The 22,444-nt window shown below is 41.7% G+C and overlaps 1 protein-coding gene across 1 annotated transcript in view; it reads right to left on the bottom strand.

Annotated features, from left to right (window-relative positions):
* LOC139758837 (uncharacterized) overlaps positions 1-22,444 on the bottom strand; it is a 57,467-nt gene that overhangs the window by 21,129 nt on the left and 13,894 nt on the right. The window contains exons 2-3 of the mRNA XM_071680688.1: positions 11,372-11,612; positions 9,637-9,961 (exon numbers count right to left, since the gene is read on the bottom strand). Coding sequence (XP_071536789.1) covers positions 9,637-9,961; positions 11,372-11,612 — 566 coding nt within the window. The remainder of the gene's footprint in view (positions 1-9,636; positions 9,962-11,371; positions 11,613-22,444) is intronic.

The raw sequence follows: 22,444 nt of genomic DNA, 5'->3' as shown, positions 1-22,444 counted from the left end.
CATATACAAATCCATCTGTTTTTTTAAATATTTCTCAAACATTCTTCAAAGCAAAAACCTGATCCACACATCCTCTACCACTTCTGAAACTACACTCCTCCCCCCAATCTGATTCCCTGTACATGCCTTCACCCTCTCAATCAATACTCTCCCATACAATTTTCCAGGAATACTCGAAAAACATATATGCCTCTGTAGTTTGAACACTCACCTTTATCCCCTTTGCCTTTGTATAGTGGCACTATACATGCATTCCACCAATCCTCAGGCACTTTACCATGATCCGTACATATGTTGAATATCCATACCAACCTATCAACAACACAGTCATCCACTTTCTTAATGAATTCAACTGTAATACCATTCAAACACACCACCTTGCTGAGGGTTCTGGGAGTGATGAAGAATGTGTGGGAAGAAAGCATGTTATCTCAGACAGCAAAACTGGTACATATTAAGGAATAGTAGTTCCAACAATATTATATGGTTATGAGGCATAGGCTATAGATAGGGTTGTGCAGAGGAGAGTGGATGTGTTGGAAATGAAATGTTTGAGGACTATATGTGATGTGAGGTGGTTTGATCGAGTAAGTAATGAAAGAGTAAGAGTTGTGTGGTAATACAAAGAGTGCTGTTGAAAGAACAGGAGAGAGTTTGTTGAAATTGTTTGGAGATATGGAGAGAATGAGAGAGGAAAGGTTGACAAAGAGGTGGAGAGACCAAATTGGAGGTGGAACGGTGGAGTGAAAGAGATTTTGAGTAATCAGGGCCTGAACATGCAGGAGGCCGAAGGTTGTGCAAGGAATAGAGTGAATTGTAACAATGTGATGTACTGGGGTTGATGTGCTGTCAATGGACTGAACCAGGGCATGTGATATGTCTGGGATAAACCATGGAAAGGTCTGTGGGGCCTGGATGTGGATAGGGAGAAGTGGATTCAGTGGATTGCACATGACAGCTAGAGAATGAGTGTTAGCGGATGTGGCCTTTCTTTTTGTTTCTGGCAGTACCTTGCTGATGCAAAGGGTAGCGATGCTGTTTCCTGTGGAGCGTGGTGGTGCTGGCAATGAATGAAGGTGAGCAAGTATGAATATGTACATGTGTATGTATATGTATGTTTACATGTATATGTACACATCAAAGCTATTTTTAGATAGACCCAAGTTTCCCTAGATCTATAGGAAGACCTGAATGTATAACTTATTTTATTTTCTTTCTAGATAAGCATTCAGCTATGATTCAGCTTACCCAAAATATGACTGAGACATGTATCCTAAAACTGGCAACAAGATCAGACCCTGTTTATATTTTGTAAGTATTGGAAACTTTTAAAGTATAGTACAAAAGGCATATATACTCTTTCAGCCTTTAAAAAGTAAATAGTTTCTACTGTATTACTAATAGATCTTCATATTTTGTTCCTGATCTCTTAAACCCAATTTCTTTTCCTCCCTAATTAATTACTATTTCAGTTAAGTATTCTATTACTCAGAAGAGAGTATATTAGTAAAGGTGTCTGTCATCTTAACACAAGCAGTTAGAATTGACACCAAATGTGTTTAGATTTCTCTTTCAGTTCTCATTTCAAACCAAAGGAAATTAAATTTTTTTTGCTTGCATCTCACATCAGATTTCTAGATTTGATGTTGATACTTTATGTGGAATATAAATGGGGAGGTGATAACAAGTAGTGGTGATGTGAGAAGGAGATGGAGTGAGTATTTTGAAGGTTTGTTGAATGTGTTTGATGATAGAGTGGCAGATATAGGGTGTTTTGGTCGAGGTGGTGTGCAAAGTGAGAGGGTTAGAGAAAATGATTTGGTAAACAGAGAAGAGGTAGTAAAAGCTTTGCGGAAGATGAAAGCCGGCAAGGCAGCAGGTTTGGATGGTATTGCAGTGGAATTTATTAAAAAAGGGGGTGACTGTATTGTTGACTGGTTGGTAAGGTTATTTAATGTATGTATGACTCATGGTGAGGTGCCTGAGGATTGGCGGAATGCGTGCATAGTGCCATTGTACAAAGGCAAAGGGGATAAGAGTGAGTGCTCAAATTACAGAGGTATAGGTTTGTTGAGTATTCCTGGGAAATTATATGGGAGGGTATTGATTGAGAGGGTGAAGGCATGTACAGAGCATCAGATTGGGGAAGAGCAGTGTGGTTTCAGAAGTGGTAGAGGATGTGTGGATCAGGTGTTTGCTTTGAAGAATGTATGTGAGAAATACTTAGAAAAGCAAATGGATTTGTATGTAGCATTTATGGATCTGGAGAAGGCATATGATAGAGTTGATAGAGATGCTCTGTGGAAGGTATTAAGAATATATGGTGTGGGAGGAAAGTTGTTAGAAGCGGTGAAAAGTTTTTATCGAGGATGTAAGGCATGTGTACGTGTAGGAAGAGAGGAAAGTGATTGGTTCTCAGTGAATGTAGGTTTGCGGCAGGGGTGTGTGATGTCTCCATGGTTGTTTAATTTGTTTATGGATGGGGTTGTTAGGGAGGTGAATGCAAGAGTTTTGGAAAGAGGGGCAAGTATGAAGTCTGTTGGGGATGAGAGAGCTTGGGAAGTGAGTCAGTTGTTGTTTGCTGATGATACAGTGCTGGTGGCTGATTCATGTGAGAAACTGCAGAAGCTGGTGACTGAGTTTGGTAAAGTGTGTGGAAGAAGAAAGTTAAGAGTAAATGTGAATAAGAGCAAGGTTATTAGGTACAGTAGGGTTGAGGGTCAAGTCAATTGGGAGGTGAGTTTGAATGGAGAAAAACTGGAGGAAGTGAAGTGTTTTAGATATCTGGGAGTGGATCTGGCAGCGGATGGAACCATGGAAGCGGAAGTCGATCATAGGGTGGGGGAGGGGGCGAAAATTCTGGGAGCCTTGAAGAATGTGTGGAAGTCGAGAACATTATCTCGGAAAGCAAAAATGGGTATGTTTGAAGGAATAGTGGTTCCAACAATGTTGTATGGTTGCGAGGCGTGGGCTATGGATAGAGTTGTGCGCAGGAGGATGGATGTGCTGGAAATGAGATGTTTGAGGACAATGTGTGGTGTGAGGTGGTTTGATCGAGTAAGTAACGTAAGGGTAAGAGAGATGTGTGGAAATAAAAAGAGCGTGGTTGAGAGAGCAGAAGAGGGTGTTTTGAAATGGTTTGGGCACATAGAGAGAATGAGTGAGGAAAGATTGACCAAGAGGATATATGTGTTGGAGATGGAGGGAACGAGGAGAAGAGGGAGACCAAATTGGAGGTGGAAAGATGGAGTGAAAAAGATTTTGTGTGATCGGGGCCTGAACATGCAGGAAGGTGAAAGGAGGGCAAGGAATAGAGTGAATTGGAGCGATGTGGTATACCAGGGTTGACGTGCTGTCAGTGGATTGAATCAAGGCATGTGAAGCGTCTGGGGTAAACCATGGAAAGCTGTGTAGGTATGTATATTTGCGTGTGTGGACGTATGTATATACATGTGTATGGGGCCATTTCTTTCGTCTGTTTCCTTGCGCTACCTCGCAAACGCGGGAGACAGCGACAAAGCAAAAAAAATATATATATATATATATATATATATATATATATATATATATATATATATATATATATATATATATATATATATATGTGAATAAGAGTAAGGTAATTAGGTACAGTAGGGTTGAGGGTCAAGTCAATTGGGAGGTAAGTTTGAATGGAGAAAAACTGGAGGAAGTAAAGTGTTTTAGATATCTGGGAGTGGATCTGGCAGCGGATGGAACCATGGAAGTGGAAGTGGATCATAGGGTGGGGGAGGGGACGAAAATCCTGGGAGCCTTGAAGAATGTGTGGAAGTCGAGAACATTATCTCGGAAAGCAAAAATGGGTATGTTTGAAGGAATAGTGGTTCCAACAATGTTGTATGGTTGCGAGGCGTGGGCTATGGATAGAGTTGTGCGCAGGAGGATGGATGTGCTGGAAATGAGATGTTTGAGGACAATGTGTGGTGTGAGGTGGTTTGATCGAGTAAGTAACGTAAGGGTAAGAGAGATGTGTGGAAATAAAAAGAGCGTGGTTGAGAGAGCAGAAGAGGGTGTTTTGAAATGGTTTGGGCACATGGAGAGAATGAGTGAGGAAAGATTGACCAAGAGGATATATGTGTCGGAGGTGGAGGGAACGAGGAGAAGTGGGAGACCAAATTGGAGGTGGAAAGATGGAGTGAAAAAGATTTTGTGTGATTGAGGCCTGAACATGCAGGAGGGTGAAAGGAGGGCAAGGAATAGAGTGAATTGGATCGATGTGGTATACCGGGGTTGACGTGCTGTCAGTGGATTGAATCAGGGCATGTGAAGCGTCTGGGGTAAACTATGGAAAGCTGTGTAGGTATGTATATTTGCATGTGTGGACATATGTATATACATGTGTATGGGGGTGGGTTGGGCCATTTCTTTCGTCTGTTTCCTTGCGCTACCTCGCAAACGTGGGAGACAGCGGCAAAAAAAAAAAAAAAATATATATATATATATATATATATATATATATATATATATATATATATATATATATATATATATATATATATATATATATTTTTCGCTTTGTCGCTGTCTCCCGCGTTTGCGAGGTAGCGCAAGGAAACAGACAAAAGAAATGGCCATTTCCCATTTTAGCAAGGTAGCGTCAGGAACAGATGACTGAGCCTCAGAGAGGAAGAATCTACACTTGGCCCCCTTTCTCTATTCCTTATTTTGGAAAACTATAACAGGAAGTGAGCATCAGATTGGGGAGGAGCAGTGTGGATCAGGTGTTTGCTTTGAAGAAAATGTGTGAGAAATACTTAGAAAAACAGATGGATCTGTATGTTGCATTTATGGATCTGGAGAAGGCATAAGACAGGGTTGATAGAGATGCTTTGTGGAAGGTCTTAAGAGTATATGGTGTGGGAAGTAAGCTGCTAGAAACAGTTTTCATCAAAGATGTAAGGCATGTGTACGAGTAGGAAGAGAGGAGAGTGATTGGTTCCCATTGAAGGTCGGTCTGTGGCAGGGGTGTGTGATTTCCATGGTTGTTTAATTTGTTTATGGGTTTATGGATGTGGTGGTTAGGGAGGTAAATGCAAGAGTTTGGGAGAGAGGGGCAAGTATGCAGTCTGTTGGGGATGAGAGGGCCTGGGAAGTGAGTCAGTTGTTGTTAGACAATGAAACAGCACTGGTGGCTGATTTGAGTGAGAAACTGCAGAAGTTGGTGACTGAGTTTGGAAAAGTGTGTGAAAGGAGAAAGTTGAGAATAAATGTGAATATGAAAAAGCTTATTAGGGTCATCAGGGTTGAGGAACAAATTCGTTGGGATGTAAGTTTAAATGGAGAAAAATTGGAGGAAGTGAAGTGTTTTAGATATCTGGGAGTGGACTTAGCTGCAAATGGAACCATGGAACCGGAAGTGAGTCACAAGATGGGGGAGAGGGCAAAGGTTCTGGGAGCGATGAAAAATGTGTGGAAGGAGAGAATGTTATCACTGTAAGCAAAAAAGTGTATTTTTGATGGAACATTAGTTCCAACAATATTATGTGGTTGCGAGGTGTGGGCTATAGATAGAGTTGTACGGAGAGGGTGGATGTGTTGGGAATTAAATGTTTGAGAATAGTATGTAGTGTGAGGTGGTTTGATCGAGTAAGTAATGAAAGGGTAAGAGAGATGTAAAAAAATAAAAAGAGTGTGGTTGAGAGAGCAGAAGAAGGTGTGTTGAAATGGTTTGGACATATGGAGAGAATGAGTGAGGAAAGATTGACAAAGATATATGTGTCAGAGGTGGAGGGAACAAGGAGAATTGGGAGACCAAATTGGAGGTGGAAGGATGGAGTGAAAAAGATTTTGAGCAATCGGGGCCTGAACATAAAGGAGGCGGAGAGGCATGCAAGGAATAGAGTGAATTGGAATGATGTGGTTTTCCCGGGGTCGACATGCTGTCATTGGACTGAACCAGTGCATGTGAAATGTCTGGTGTAAACCATGGAAAGGTCTGTAGGGCCTGGATGTGTATAGGGAGCTGTAGTTTTGGTACATTACATATGAAAGCTAGAGACTGAGTATGACCGAATGTGGTCTTTTTTGTCTCTTCCCTGGCGTTAGCTCACTGAAACATGGGGTAGCGATGCTGTTCCCTTTTGGGCGGGGTAGCGCCGGAATGGATGAAGGTAAGCAAGTATGAATGTGTACATGTATATGTCGATAAGTATATTTGTGTGTATGGACGTTTATATTTGTATACGAGTGGATGGGCCGTTATTCGTCTGTTTCCTTGCGCTACCTCGCTGACTTGGGAAACGGCGATCAAGCACAATAAGTAAATAGATAACTAAAGGAAAAAAAGAAACTAGTCAAAGGTTGATATTGATGATGATCATTTAAGATAACCATGAGAGCCCATAAGCCATGGTTTAAGTTAAACCCCTTAATAAGAACTTTAAATGACCCAACCAGGCCATTGGACTGCCAAGCATACTATGACCACTCACTTTCCTGTTGGCAAGGGAAAGGCCACAAATATTCTTACAATTACTATCTAAATATAATAACAGTTGAAGGAATGGTATGACATGTATCCTAACGCACCTGCTAGTAACAACTACATCTTACTTCACATGTGTAAGGGAAATTTTGGGAAAGACATTCTATGACTAATCACGAGTGAGCTAGCTCTTTCATTACAAAACTGGTGCATAAAGGAGCAGTTATGAAAAAAATGCGCTTAAAACATCAATACCCCGTAATTCCTGCCGCATAGCATAATACTGACCAGCGGCTCTGCCCAGTCTCCGATGTTGAAAGTTCACCTCAACTTAAGGGAACACCAACTGGTTACATCTGACCTTAGATTAAGATCTTAGCTGTATAGATGGCAGGGTGCGCGGAAGTCCGAGCTTGTGGGAATCCTAGCTTAGTGAAGAGCCATGTCCTTCCTGTTAGGTTGGTCTGTACGTGTACAGGGGTCCGGGCGTGTAGCAGTCCTCGCTTAGCGACGGCCAACGTCTCCCACGTCAAGTCGGCCTGTACGTGCACTATTCACAGGCAGTACGGCGTACATCCTTGGTTCAGGTCACCGTTTCCATCCAACGATACTAAGATTCTTTCTTGGCCCATGCTGGCGCTCGGCCCTAAAGTTGTTCTACCCCCACCCATGTTCGACCCTCAAGAGGGGCAATGTTGGAATTGAAATTATTATTGTCTTTTGTTGACATATTACTGGCTCCTTGGCCTTACAGGGGGACGAACCTTGTACAGTGTATAAAGACATCCTGTAATAGATGTTAGAGTTGTACCCCCCAGGCAGGACAAACTGCTTCTTATTAGTTTCTTTGTCAAGTACTTCGATACATTTTCGTTGTCACTCATTCTTCTGACAATCTAAAGTTTCATTCACTACCAACTATACCATTTTTACTACTATCGACACCATTTTACAAGAATATCCTTAATCTCTCGATGCGTTATCTTGGTGGTTAATGACCCTAACAACGTAGGGTGCGCTAATGCCCAATGTTTACGCAATGCACACACACACACAACCTTCTTATCTACCAGCCTGTTTCGTCCTGTTACACACACACACACACACACACACACATATATATATATATATATATATATATATATATATATATATATATATATATATATATATATAGGAAAGGATCACAATTTTGCGCGTGATCAAGTATATTCCTATGAGTCCACGGGGAAAATGAAGCACGATAAGTTCCCAAGTGCACTTTCGTGTAATAGTCACATCAGCAGGGGAGATACAAGAAAGGAATATACGTCAGCTGATATACCACGAAGAGACGTAGCTAGGACACCATTTGGTAAACACGTGATTGTCCAAGACAGACTACGAGCGTATCATAAGCATTATGTGGACAAGAAGGGGAATTGTGTCAACAATAAAGCTATCCAATTTGCATAGACCTTCACTAATATTAAAGTTATAATTCTCTGTGTATTCAATAATAGAAAATTCAATGATATTTCTCTTGGTACTGGAGTTAGACTTAACAGATGGCATTACACCAGTTAATGCAATGATCGTAGTTTTTAACGTGATTAAACAAGGCATTTGATTCTTGTCCCGTTCTTATACTATATTTATGTTGCTTAAGTCTAACAGAAAGATCCTTACCAGTCTGCCCAACATAATACTTATCACAATTTCTACATGGCACTTTATATATGCATCCAGGAGATTCTTTTTTGGCGAGTTCCTTCAGCAACAATAAGACTATAAAGAATATCAATCAGGAACTCACCAGAAAATTCTTCTGGATGCATCTACAAAGTGCCATGTACAAATTGTGATAAGTTTAATGTTGGGCAGACTGGTAAGGATCTTTCTGTTAGACGTAAGCAACATATAAGAACAGGACAAGAATCAAATGTCTCGTTTAATCACGTTAAAAACTACGATCATTGTACTGACTGGAGTAATGCCATCTCAGTTATTAATTCGAACTCCAGTACCAAGAGAAAAATCATTTAATCTTCTATTATTAAACACATAAAGAATTATAACCTTAATATTAGTGAAGGTCTACACAAATTGGATAGCTTTATTGTTGATACAATTCCCCTTCTTGTCCACAATGTTTATGATACGCTCGGAGTCTGTCTTGGACAATCACGTGTTTACCAAATGGTGGCCTAGCTACATCTCTTCGTTGTATATCAGCTGACTTATGTTTCTTTCTTGTATTTCCCCTGATGATGTGATTATTACACGAAAGTGCACTTGGGAACTTACCGTGTTTCATATTCCCCGTGGACTCATAGGAACATATATATATATATATATATATATATATATATATATATATATATATATATATATATATATATATGCTACCTCGCAAACGCGGGAGACAGCGACAAAGTATAAAAAAAAAAAAAAAAAAAAAATATATATATATATATATATATATATATATATATATATATATATATATATATATATATAATATATATATATATATTCTGTTTCCCCTTTTAGAATGTTAAAATACAAGAAGGGGAGGGTTTTTAGCCCCCGCTCCCGTCCCCTTTCGTCGCCTTCCACGACACGCGCGGAATGCGTGGGAAGTATTCTTTCTCCCCTATCCCCAGGGATATATATATATATATATATATATATATATATTATCCCTGGGGATAGAGGATTAAGAATACTTTCCACGTATTCCCTGCGTGTCGTAGAAGGCGACTAAAAGGGGAGGGAGCGGGGGGCTGGAAATCCTCCCCTCTCGTTTTTTTTTTAATTATCCAAAAGAAGGAACAGAGGGGGCCAGGTGAGGATATTCCAAAAAAAGGCCCAGTCCTCTGTTCTTAACGCTACCTCGCTAACGCGGGAAACGGCGAATAGTTTAAAAGAAAGAAAAGAAAAAAAAAAAAAAATATATATATATATATATATATATATATATATATATATATATATATATATATATATTTTTTTTTTTTTTTTTTTTTTTGCATTGTCGCTGTCTCCCGCGTTTGCGAGGTAGCGCAAGGAAACAGACGAAGAATATATATATATATATATATATATATATATATATATATATATATATATATATATATATATATATATATATATATATTTTAACTAAGGCATACACTAATGGTTTACGTTACTGTTGCTGAAGGTTGGCGACCATTGGTTCGTAATGTGAAGTGTCAGGGAGGTTAGAGGCAGCAATTGCAGCAGCTCCTGTTGACACTGGAGATGTGTGAGGTGAGGCATCTTCCTTCATGGAACCGAGTGAGGGCATAGTGGAAGGCGACACCACCTTTTCGAGGTCGAGTGTTGACGCGGGGAAAGGCGAAGCTTCCTCTACAGGCCTTAGCTGGGGTACCACTTCTGTTGGTCTCTCCTCTACTGTCCCGCCTGTGGCATTGGTGGACCACTCGGGCACAGCCATCATGTAGGTTTCATTTGCCATTATGTTCTCTGCCATTGCTGGGGGGGAGGGGAACGAGAGGTAAAGCTGGTTTTTTGGACTCAAATCCAAGATAAACAACCATCAGACATTAATGGGAATTACACAGGCATAAACATTAATTTCAGGCACCAGAGCCCACATTAAGGGCAATTGTTTTACTGGTATTTATGAATTACAACCACATTTGAATATCTGGTGAACATGTACATAAAGGAGCACGAAATTCAGATGCAGGGAATAGAGGTCAGAACCCCAGTACTGTAATTGTTATTGTATATTGGTAAAATTCCCTCCTACGCGTACCTGTATTCCGTTGGACCGAAATATCTTACCATCTGCCTATCCTGATATACTTCCTCTCCTCTCCTGCCACTTATCGAAAGTCATTATTTGTTGTTTATCACACTGAGACGGGGCAACTGTATAAATGAATTAGTTGTGCTTGTCTGATATGAATTTGGCGGATGGCGTGTCCCTTAGTCAGCGAGGGAACCTGGTACTGTTACAGCATACGATACCCTATCCATGGACTAATTACTCATGACAAGCTACACTTGGGAGTGAGTATTATATCAGGGGATTTAGCTCATTATTAAACTAGATTTCTTTGTTTTTCATTCTTCATACATGCGAGAAACTGATCCAGATTAAACGGATATCTCCCGATTGCGCATGTCAAACCCGAGGGACGCTATTGTAGTCGGATGATGCAGTCGATCCCCCCTTGTAAAACAAATGAACGCAGACAGATATGTGTCGGCCCTTCGCGAAAATAATCGTATTTGCCATCTAGGTCGTGCAGGATACATTTATAGACGAGGTATACAGTATATGCTTTAAATGTGATGATACAGTTACGAAAAGTTGAAGTGGATATTTCTACATGTGATTTTATAATGAAAAGTAAAATCAAGTATTTTTTCGTTATAAATTGTTTGCTTCATTTTAATAAGGGTCAAGTGAAGGATGTTGCGTGATTATGAAACTGAATTTTTGATGCTCATAAAGTGCACTCGATTCGGTCCATGAAAAGTGCATATATTGAAATTCCGTTAAGACTGTATGTCCATGAGACTTGCTTATTATTTGGGTAACATGATGAATAATCAAAATCGCCCATGAAGAACTTAAAAGCCCCCCCCCCTCCTTACTTGAAATTACCGAAATCCTCTCGAGTTCGAGAAAATGTTCGTGCGTGATCCTCGAGAGCGGATATACGAACTTTTCCTGAAGGATACGATGCACCGCTTGGAATGCATCGTAAAAAGAAACCACACTCAAAGCATTATGATTACTAAGCAAGTCCAGGGCTGGCTGATTAGCTTTCTCATTAACAGCTGCCTAGCTACTGGCGCAGCCACTTGCACCAGCCCTTGTATAGTGATTACGTAACTACCTCCTCCCTGTTTCATACCATCAAAAATTACCTTTCACTAGGTTGGTCTTGTTGCCGTACGCAAAATGCAGCATATAGCCACAAACGAAGGTGATGGGAATAAGCGGGAACATGACGACCCAGCTGTTGGTCTTGCGATACCCTTGGTACAGGAACACGTACGATGTCGCAGCGAAGGGAAAAAACCACAGTAACGTCTCTCGTACTCCAGCCACTTGCATTGCTATCTGACGTTCGGTCATTCTTCGCACTAGCTCCCCTTGCCGAGACAACTGAAGAGAGGAACAGTAATTTAGGTCAGTCAATACGACAAACTATAATGTTAAGGGACATGGATATATTTCAAGGTTATAACATGGTATAATCATGGTCTTTCACTGAAGTGCATCCGCATTATGTGCATTAAATATATATATATATATATATATATATATATATATATATATATATATATATATATATATATATATATATATCCCTGGGGATAGGGGAGAAAGAATACTTCCCACGCATTCCTCACGTGTCGTAGAAGGCGACTAAAAGGGACGGGAGCGGAGGGGGGGGGGGCCTAGAAACCCTCCCTTCCTTGTATTTTTCACTTTCTAAAAGGGGAAACAGAAGAAGGAGTCACGTGGGGAGTGCTCATCCTCCTCGAAGGCTCAGATTGGGGTGTCTAAATGTGTGTGCATGTAACCAAGATGAGAAAAAAGGAGAGATAGGTAGTAAGTTTGAGGAAAGGAACCTGGATGTTTTGGCTCTGAGTGAAACGAAGCTCAAGGGTAAAGGGGATGAGTGGTTTGGGAATGTCTTGGGAGTAAAGTCAGGGGCTAGTGAGAGGACAAGAGCAAGGGAGGGAGTAGCTCTACTCTTGAAACATGAGTGGTGGGAGTATGTGATAGAGTGTAAGAAAGTAAACTCTAGATTGACATGGGTAAAACTGAAAGTTGATGGAGAGAGATGGGTGATTATTGGTGTATATGCACCTGGGCATGAGAAGGAAGATCGTGAGAGGCAAGTGTTTTGGGAGCAGCTGAATGAGTTGTGTTAGTAGTTTTGATGCACGAGACCGGGTTAGAGTGATGGGTGATTTGAATGTAAAGGTGAGTAATGTGGCAGACATGGGGTGTTCAGTGTTATAAATGGAAATGGTAAAGAGCTTGGAGATTTATGTGCTGAAAAAGGACTGGTGATTGGGAATACCTGGTTTAAAAAGAGAGATATACATAAGTATACGCATGTAAGAAGGAGATATGGCCAGAGAGCGTTATTGGATTATGTGTTAATTGATAGGCGCGCGAAAGAGAGACTTGTGGATGTTAATGTGCTGAGAGGCGCAACTGGAGGTATGTCTGATCATTATCTTGTGGAGGAGAAGGTGAAGATTTGTAGAGGCTTTCAGAAAAGAAGAGAGAATGTTGGGGTGAAGAGAGTGGTGAGAGTAAGTGAGCTTGGGAAGGAGACTTGTGTGAGGAAGTACCAGGAGAGACTGAGTACAGAATGGAAAAAGGTGAGAACAAAGGAGGTAAGGGGAGTGGGGGAGGAATGGGATGTATTTAGGGAAGCATTGATGGCTTGCGCAAAAGATGCTTGTGGCATGAGAAGCGTGGGAGGTGGGCAGATTAGAAAGGGTAGTGAGTGGTGGGATGAAGAAGTAAGATTATTAATGAAAGAGAAGAGAGAGGCATTTGGACGATTTTTGCAGGGAAATAATGCAAATGAGTGGGAGATGTATAAAAGAAAGAGGCAAGAGGTCAAGAGAAAGGTGCAAGAGGTGAAAAAGAGGGCAAATGAGAGTTGGGGTGAAAGAGTATCATTAAATTTTAGGGAGAATAAAAAGATGTTTTGGAAGGCGGTAAATAAAGTCCGTAAGACAAGGGAACAAATAGGAACTTCAGTGAAGGGGGCTAATGGGGAGGTGATAACAAGTAGTGGTGATGTGAGAAGGAGATGGAGTGAGTATTTTGAAGGTTTGTTGAATGTGTTTGATGATAGAGTGGCAGATATAGGGTCTTTTGGTCGAGGTGGTGTGCAAAGTGAGAGGGTTAGGGAAATGATTTGGTAAACAGAGAAGAGGTAGTAAAAGCTTTGCGGATGATGAAAGCCGGCAAGGCAGCGGGTTTGGATGGTATTGCAATGGAATTTATTAAAAAAGGGGGTGACTGTATTGTTGACTGGTTGGTAAGGATATTTAATGTATGTATGATTCATGGTGAGGTGCCTAAGGATTGACGGAATGCTTGCATAGTGCCATTGTTCAAAGGCAAAGGGGACAAAGGTGAGTGCTCAAATTACAGAGGTATAAGTTTATTGAGTATTCCTGGGAAATTGTATAGGAGGGTATTGATTGAGAGGGTGAAGGCATGTACAGAGCATCATATTGGGGAAGAGCAGTGTGGTTTCAGAAGTGGTAGAGGATGTGTGGATCAGGTGTTTGCTTTGAAGAATGTTTGTGAGAAATACTTAGAAAAGCAAATGGATTTGTATGTAGCATTTATGGATCTGGAGACGGCATATGATAGAGTTGATAGAGATGCTCTGTGGAAGATATTAAGAACATATGGTGTCGGAGGCAAGTTGTTAGAAGCAGTGAAAAGTTTTTATCGAGGATGTAAGGCATGTGTACGTGTAGGAAGAGGGGAAAGTGATTGGTTCTCAGTGCATGTAGGTTTGCGGCAGGGGTGTGAGATGTCTCCATGGTTGTTTAATTTGTATATGGATGGGGTTGTTAGGGAGGTGAATGCAAGAGTTTTCGAAAGGGGGGCAAGTATGCAGTCTGTTGTGGATGAGAGAGCTTGGGAAGTGAGTCAGTTGTTGTTCGCTGATGATACAGCGCTGGTGGCTGATTCATGTGAGAAACTGCAGAAGCTGATGACTGAGTTTGGTAAAGTGTGTCAAAGAAGAAAGTTGAGAGTAAATGTGATTAAGAGCAAAGTTATTAGGTACAGTAGGGTTGAGGGTCAAGTCAATTGGGAGGTAAGTTTGAATGGAGAAAAACTGGAGGAAGTGAAGTGTTTTAGATATCTGGGAGTGGATTTGGCAGCGGATGGAGCCATGGAAGCGGAAGTGAGTCATAGGGTGGGGGAGGGGGTGGAAATTCTGGGAGCATTGAAGAATGTGTGGAAGTCGAGAACTTTATTTCGGAAAGCAAAAATGGGTATGTTTGAAGGAACAGTGGTTCCACCAATGTTGTATGGTTGTGAGGCGTAGGCTATGGATAGAGTTGTGCGCAAGCGGGTGGATGTGCTGGAAATGAGATGTTTGAGGGCAATATGTGGTGTGATGTGGTTTGATCGAGTAAGTAATAATAGGGTTAGAGAGATGTGTGGTAATAAAACGATTGTGGCTGAGAGAGCAGAAGAGGGTGTTTTGAAATGGTTTGGTCACATGGAGAGAATGAGTGAGGAAAGATTGACCAAGAGGATATATGTGTCGGAGGTGGAGGGAACGAGGAGAAGTGGGAGACCAAATTGGAGGAGGAAAGATGGAGTGAAAAAGATTTTGAGTGATCGGGGCCTGAACATGCAGGAGGTTGAAAGGCGTGGAAGGAATAGAGTGAATTGGATCGATGTGGTATACCGGGGTCGACGTGCTGTCAAAGGATTGAATCAGGGCATGTGAAGCGTCTGGGGTAAACCATGGAAAGTTCTGTGGGGCCTAGATGTGGAAAGGGAGCTGTGGTTTCGGGCATTACTGCATGACAGCTAGAGACTGAGTGTGAACGAATGGGGCCTTTGTTGTCTTTTCCTAGCGCCACCTCGCACACATGAGGGGGGAGGGGGATGTTATTCCATGTGTGGCGAGGTGGCGATGGGAAGGAATAAAGGCAGACAGTGTGAATTGTGTGCATGTGTATATATGTATGTGTCTGTGTGTGTATATATATGTGTACATTGAGATGTATGGGTATGTATATTTGCGTGTGTGGACGTGTATGTATATACATGTGTATGGGGGTGGGTTGGGCCATTTCTTTCGTCTGTTTCCTTGCGCTACCTCGCAAACGCGGGAAACAGCGACAAAGCAAAAAAAAAAAACATATATATATATATATATATATATATATATATATATATATATATATATATATATATATTATCCCTGGGGATAGGGGAGAAAGAATACTTCCTACGTATTCCCTGCACGTCGTAGAAGGCGACTAAAAGGGAAGGGAGCGGGGGGCTGGAAATCCTCCCCTCTCATTTTTTTTTTTTTTAATTTTCCAAAAGAAGGAACAGGAAGGGGGCCAGGTGAGGATATTCCCTCAAAGGCCCAGTCCTCTGTTCTTAACGCTACCTCGCTAATGCGGGAAATGGCGAATGGTATGAAGGAAGGAAGGATATATATATATATATATATATATATATATATATATATATATATATATATATATATATATATATATATATATATATATATATATTCTTTTTTCTTTTTTTTTCTTTTTTTATTATACTTTGTCGCTGTCTCCCGCGTGAGCGAGGTAGCGCAAGGAAACAGACGAAAGAATGGCCCAACCCACCCACATACACGTTTATATACATACACGTCCACACACGCACACATACATACCGATACATTTCAACATATACATATATATACATACACAGACATATACATACATACACATGTACGTACTTCATACTTGCTGCCTTCATTCATTCTCGTCGCCACCCCGCCACACCTGAAATGACACCCCCCCTCCCCCCACAAGCGCGCGAGGTAGCGCTAGGAAAGGACAACAAAGGCCACATTCGTTCACACTCAGTCTCTAGCTGTCTTGTATAATGCACCGAAAACACAGCTCCCTTTCCACATCCAGGCCCCACAAAACTTTCAATGGTTTACCCCAGACGCTTCACATGCCCTGGTCCAATCCATTGACAGCACGTTGACCATGGTATACCGCATAGTTCCAATTCATTCTATTGCTTGCAAGCCTTTCACCCTCCTGTATGTTGAGGCTCAGATCGCTAAAAATCTTTTTCACTCCATCTTTCCACCTCCAATTTGGTCTCCCACCTCTCTCCACCTCTGATACATATATCCTCTTTGTCAGTCTTTTCTTACTCTTTCTCTCCATGTGACCACACCATTTCAATACACCCTCTTTTGCTCTCTCAACCACACTCTTTATTACCATACATCTCTCTTACTCTTTCATTACTTACTCGATTAAACCACCTCACAGCACATATTGTCCTCAAACATTTCATTTCCAACACATCCACCCTCCTCCGCACAACCCTATCTATAGCCCACGCCTCGCAACCATATAACATTGTTGGAACCACTATTCCTTCAAACATACCCATTTTTGCTTTCCGAGATAAAGTTCTCGACTTCCACACATTCTTCAATGCTCCCAGAACCTTCACACACACACACACACACACACACACACACACACACACACACACACACACACACACACACACACACACACACACACCTACCCTGTGACACTTCTGTTTCCATTGTTCCATCCGCTGCTAAATCCACTCCCAGATATCTAAAACACTTCACTTCGTCCAGTTTTTCTCCATTCAGACTTACTTCCCAACTAATTTGTCCCTCAATCCTCTTTAACCTGATAACCTTGCTCTTATTCACATTTACTCTCAGCTTTCTTCTTTCACACACTTTACCAAACTCAGTCATCAACATCTGCAGTGTTTCTCCCGAATCAGCCACTAGCGCTGTATCATCAAATCATTACCGTACAACAACTGTCTCCCTTCCCAAGCCCTCTCATCCACAACAGACTGCATACTTGCCCCTCTCTCCAAAACTCTTGCTTTCACCTCCCTAACAACCCCATCCATAAGAAAATTAAACACCATGGAGACATCATGCACCCCTGCCGCAAACCGACATTCACTGGGAACCAATCACTTTTCTCTCTTCCTACTCGTGCACATGTCGTTCATCCTTGATAAAAACATTTCACTTCTTCTAGGAACTTGCCTACCACACCATATACTCTTCATACCCTCCACAAATCTTCTCTATCCATTGTAGCATATGCCTTCTCCAGATCCATAAATGCTACATACAAATCCATCTGTTTTTCTAAGTATTTCTCACCTACATTCTTCAAAGCAAACACCTGATCCACACATCCTCTACCACTTCTGAAACCACACTGCTGTTCCCCATTCTGATGCTCTGTACATGCCTTTACCCTCTCAATCAATACCCTCCCGTATAATTTCCCAGGAATACTCAACAAACTTATACCTCTGTAATTTGAACACTCATCTCTATCCCCTTTGCCTTTGTACAATAGCACTGTACATGCATTCCGCCAATCCTCAGGCACTTCACCATGAACCATACATACACTGAATATCCTTACCAACCAGTCAACAACAGAGTCACCCCATTTTTTAATAAATTCCACTGCAATACCATCCAAACCCACCGCCTTGCCGGCTTTCATCTTTCCAAAGCTTTCGCTACCTCTTTTCTGTTTGCTAAACCATTCTCCCTGACCCTCTCACTTCGCGTACCACCTCGACCAAAACAGCCTATATCAGTCACTCTATCATCCAACACATTCAACAAAGCTTCAAAATACTCACTCCATCTCCTTCTCACCTCACCACTACTTATTATTTCCTCCCCATTAGCCCCCTTCACCGATGTTCCCATTTGTTCTCTTGTCTTACGCACTTTATTTACCCTCTTCCAAAACATCTTTTTATCCTCCCTAAAATTTTATATCATCTCACCCCAACTTTCATTTGTCATCCTTTTCACCTCTTGCACTTTTCTCTTGACCTCCTGCTTCTTTCTTTTACACAATGCCCAGTCATTCGCACTGGTTCCCTGTAAAAATCGTCTAAACGCCTTTCTCTTCTCTTTCACCAACAATCTTATTTTTTCATCCCACCACTCACAACCACTTCTATTGTAATATGCCCACATCCCACCTTTCTCATGCCACAAGCATCTTTTGCGCAAGCCATCACTGCTTCCCTAAATACATCCCATTCCTCCCCCACTCCCCTTATGTCCTTTGCTCTCACCTTTTTCCATTCTGCACTCAATCTCTCCTGGTACCTCCTCACACAAGTCACCTTTCCAAGCTCACTTACTCTCACCACTCTCTTCACCCAACATTCTCTCTTCTTTTCTGAAAACTTCTACAAATCTTCACCTTTGCTCTCACCTTTTTCCATTCTGCACTCAATCTCTCCTGGTACCTCCTCACACAAGTCACCTTTCCAAGCTCACTTACTCTCACCACTCTCTTCACCCAACATTCTCTCTTCTTTTCTGAAAACTTCTACAAATCTTCACCTTCGCCTCCACATCCCTCCAGTTGCCCCTCTCAGCACAGTAACTTTCAAAAGTCTCTCTCTCACGCGCTTATCAATTAACACGCAATCCAATAACGTTCTCTGGCCATCTCTCTTACTTACACACGTATACTTATGTATATCTCTTTTTAAACCAGGTATTCTCAATCACTAGTCCTTTTTCATCACACAAATCTACAAGCTCTTCACCATTTCCAATTACAACACTGAACACCCCATGTACACCAATTATACCCTCAACTGCCACATTACTCACCTTTGCATTTAAATCTACCATTACTATAACCCGGTCTCTTGCATCAAAGCTGCTAACACACTCACTCAGCTGCTCCCAAAACACTTGCCTCTCATGGTCTTTCTTCTCATGACCAGGTGCATAGGCACCAATAATCACCCATCTCTCTCCATCCACTTTCAGTTTTACACCCTATCACGTACTCCCACGACTCCTGATTCAGGAGTAGTGCTACTCCTTCCTTTGCTCTTCTCCTCTCACCAAACCCTAACTTTCACTCCCTAGACATTCCAAAATCACTCTTCTCCTTTACCCTTGAGCTTCGTTTCACTCAGAGCCAAAACATTAATGTTCCTTTCCTCAAACATATTACCTAGCTCTCCTTTTTTCTCATCTTGGTTACATTCACACACATCTGGACACCCCAATCTGAGCCTTCGAGGAGTATGAGCACTCCCCGCATGACTCCTTCTGTTTTCCCTTTAAGAAAGGAGAGATAGGAAGTATGTTTGAGGAAAGGAACCTGGATGTTTTGGCTCTGAGTGAAACGAAGCTCAAGGGTAAAGGGGAAGAGTGGTTTGGGAATGTCTTGGGAGTAAAGTCAGGGGTTAGTGAGAAGACAAGAGCAAGGGAAGGAGTAGCAATACTCATGAAACAGGAGTTGTGGGAGTATGTGATAGAATGTGAGAAAGTAAATTCTCGATTAATATGGGTAAAACTGAAAGTTGATGGAGAGAGATGGGTGATTATTGGTGCATATGCACCTAGGCATGAGAAGAAAGATCATGAGAGGCAAGTGTTTTGGGAGCAGCTGAATGAGTGTGTTAGTGGTTTTGATGCACGAGACCGGGTTATAGTGATGGGTGATTTGAATGCAAAGGTGAGTAATGTGGCAGTTGAGGGAATAATTGGTATACATGGGGTGTTCAGTGTTGTAAATGGAAATGGTGAAGAGCTTGTAGATTTATGTGCTGAAAAAGGACTGATGATTGGGAATACCTGGTTTAAAAAGCGAGATATACATAAGTATACTTATGTAAGTAGGAGAGATGGCCAGAGAGCGTTATTGGATTACGTGTTAATTGACAGGCGCGCGAAAGAGAGACTTTTGGATGTTAATGTGCTGAGAGGTGCAACTGGAGGGATGTCTGATCATTATCTTGTGGAGGCTAAGGTGAAGATTTGTATGGGTTTTCAGAAAAGAAGAGTGAATGTTGGGGTGAAGAGGGTGGTGAGAGTAAGTGAGCTTGGGAAGGAGACTTGTGTGAGGAAGTACCAGGAGAGACTGAGTACAGAATGGAAAAAGGTGAGAACAATGGAAGTAAGGGGAGTGGGGGAGGAATGGGATGTATTTAGGGAATCAGTGATGGATTGCACAAAAGATGCTTGTGGCATGAGAAGAGTGGGAGGTGGGTTGATTAGAAAGGGTAGTGAGAAGTGGGATGAAGAAGTAAGAGTATTAGTGAAAGAGAAGAGAGAGGCATTTGGACGATTCTTGCAGGGAAAAAATACAATTGAGTGGGTGATGTATAAAAGAAAGAGACAGGAGGTCAAGAGAAAGGTGCAAGAGGTGAAAAAAAGGGCAAATGAGAGTTGGGGTGAGAGAGTATCATTAAATTTTAGGGAGAATAAAAAGATGTTCTGTGAGGTAAATAAAGTGCGTAAGACAAGGGAGCAAATGGGAACTTCAGTGAAGGGCGCAAATGGGGAGGTGATAACAAGTAGTGGTGATGTGAGAAGGAGATGGAGTGAGTATTTTGAAGGTTTGCTGAATGTGTTTGGTGATGGAGTGGCAGATGTGGGGTGTTTTGGTCGAGGTGGTGTGCAAAGTGAGAGGGTTGGGGAAAATGATTTGGTAAACAGAGAAGAGGTAGTAAAAGCTTTGCGGAAGATGAAAGCCGGCAAGGCAGCAGGTTTGGATTGTATTGCAGTGGAATTCATTAAAAAAGGGGGTGACTGTATTGTTGACTGGTTGGTAAGGTTATTTAATGTATGTATGACTCATGGTGTGGTGCCTGAGGATTGGCGGAATGCGTGCATAGTGCCATTGTACAAAGGCAAAGGGGATAAGAGTGAGTGCTCAAATTACAGAGGTATAAGTTTGTTGAGTATTCCTGGTAAATTATATGGGAGGGTATTGATTGAGAGGGTGAAGGCATGTACAGAGCATCAGATTGGGGAAGAGCAGTGTGGTTTCAGAAGTGGTAGAGGATGTGTGGATCAGGTGTTTGCTTTGAAGAATGTATGTGAGAAATACTTAGAAAAGCAAATGGATTTGTATGTAGCATTTATGGATCTGGAGAAGGCATATGATAGAGTTGATAGAGATGCTCTGTGGAAGGTATTAAGAATATATGGTGTGGGAGGCAAGTTGTTAGAAGCAGTGAAAAGTTTTTATCGAGGATGTAAGGCATGTGTACGTGTAGGAAGAGAGGAAAGTGATTGGTTCTCAGTGAATGTAGGTTTGCGGCAGGGGTGTGTGATGTCTCCATGGTTGTTTAATTTGTTTATGGATGGGGTTGTTAGGGAGGTGAATGCAAGAGTTTTGGAAAGAGGGGCAAGTATGAAGTCTGTTGGGGATGAGAGAGCTTGGGAAGTGAGTCAGTTGTTGTTCGCTGATGATACAGCGCTGGTGGCTGATTCATGTGAGAAACTGCAGAAGCTGGTGACTGAGTTTGGTAAAGTGTGTGAAAGAAGAAAGTTAAGAGTAAATGTAAATAAGAGCAAGGTTATTAGGTACAGTAGGGTTGAGGGTCAAGTCAATTGGGAGGTGAGTTTGAATGGAGAAAAACAGGAGGAAGTGAAGTGTTTTAGATATCTGGGAGTGGATCTGGCAGCGGATGGAACCATGGAAGCGGAAGTGAATCATAGGGTGGAGGAGGGGGCGAAAATCCTGGGAGCCTTGAAGAATGTATGGAAGTCGAGAACATTATCTCGGAAAGCAAAAATGGGTATGTTTGAAGGAATAGTGGTTCCAACAATGTTGTATGGTTGCGAGGCGTGGGCTATGGATAGAGTGGTACGCAGGAGGATGGATGTGCTGGAAATGAGATGTTTGAGGACAATGTGTGGTGTGAGGTGGTTTGATCGAGTAAGTAACGTAAGGGTAAGAGAGATGTGTGGAAATATAAAGAGCGTGGTTGAGAGAGCAGAAGAGGGTGTTTTGAAATGGTTTGGGCACATGGAGAGAATGAGTGAGGAAAGATTGACGAAGAGGATATATGTGTCGGAGGTGGAGGGAACGAGGAGAAGAGGGAGACCAAATTGGAGGTGGAAAGATGGAGTGAAAAAGATTTTGTGTGATCGGGGCCTGAACATGCAGGAGGGTGAAAGGAGGGCAAGGAATAGAGTGAATTGGAGCGATGTGGTATACCGGGGTTGACGTGCTGTCAGTGGATTGAATCAAGGCATGTGAAGCGTCTGGGGTAAACCATGGAAAGCTGTGTAGGTATGTATATTTGCGTGTGTGGACGTATGTATATACATGTGTATGGGGGGGGGGGGGTTGGGCCATTTCTTTCGTCTATATATATATATATATATATAT

This window comes from Panulirus ornatus, chromosome 31, assembly GCF_036320965.1.
Source record: "Panulirus ornatus isolate Po-2019 chromosome 31, ASM3632096v1, whole genome shotgun sequence".
Taxonomy (NCBI): domain Eukaryota; kingdom Metazoa; phylum Arthropoda; class Malacostraca; order Decapoda; family Palinuridae; genus Panulirus; species Panulirus ornatus.
Note: the sequence above shows the minus strand (reverse complement) of the source record. Positions and strands in the feature narration are given on the sequence as shown.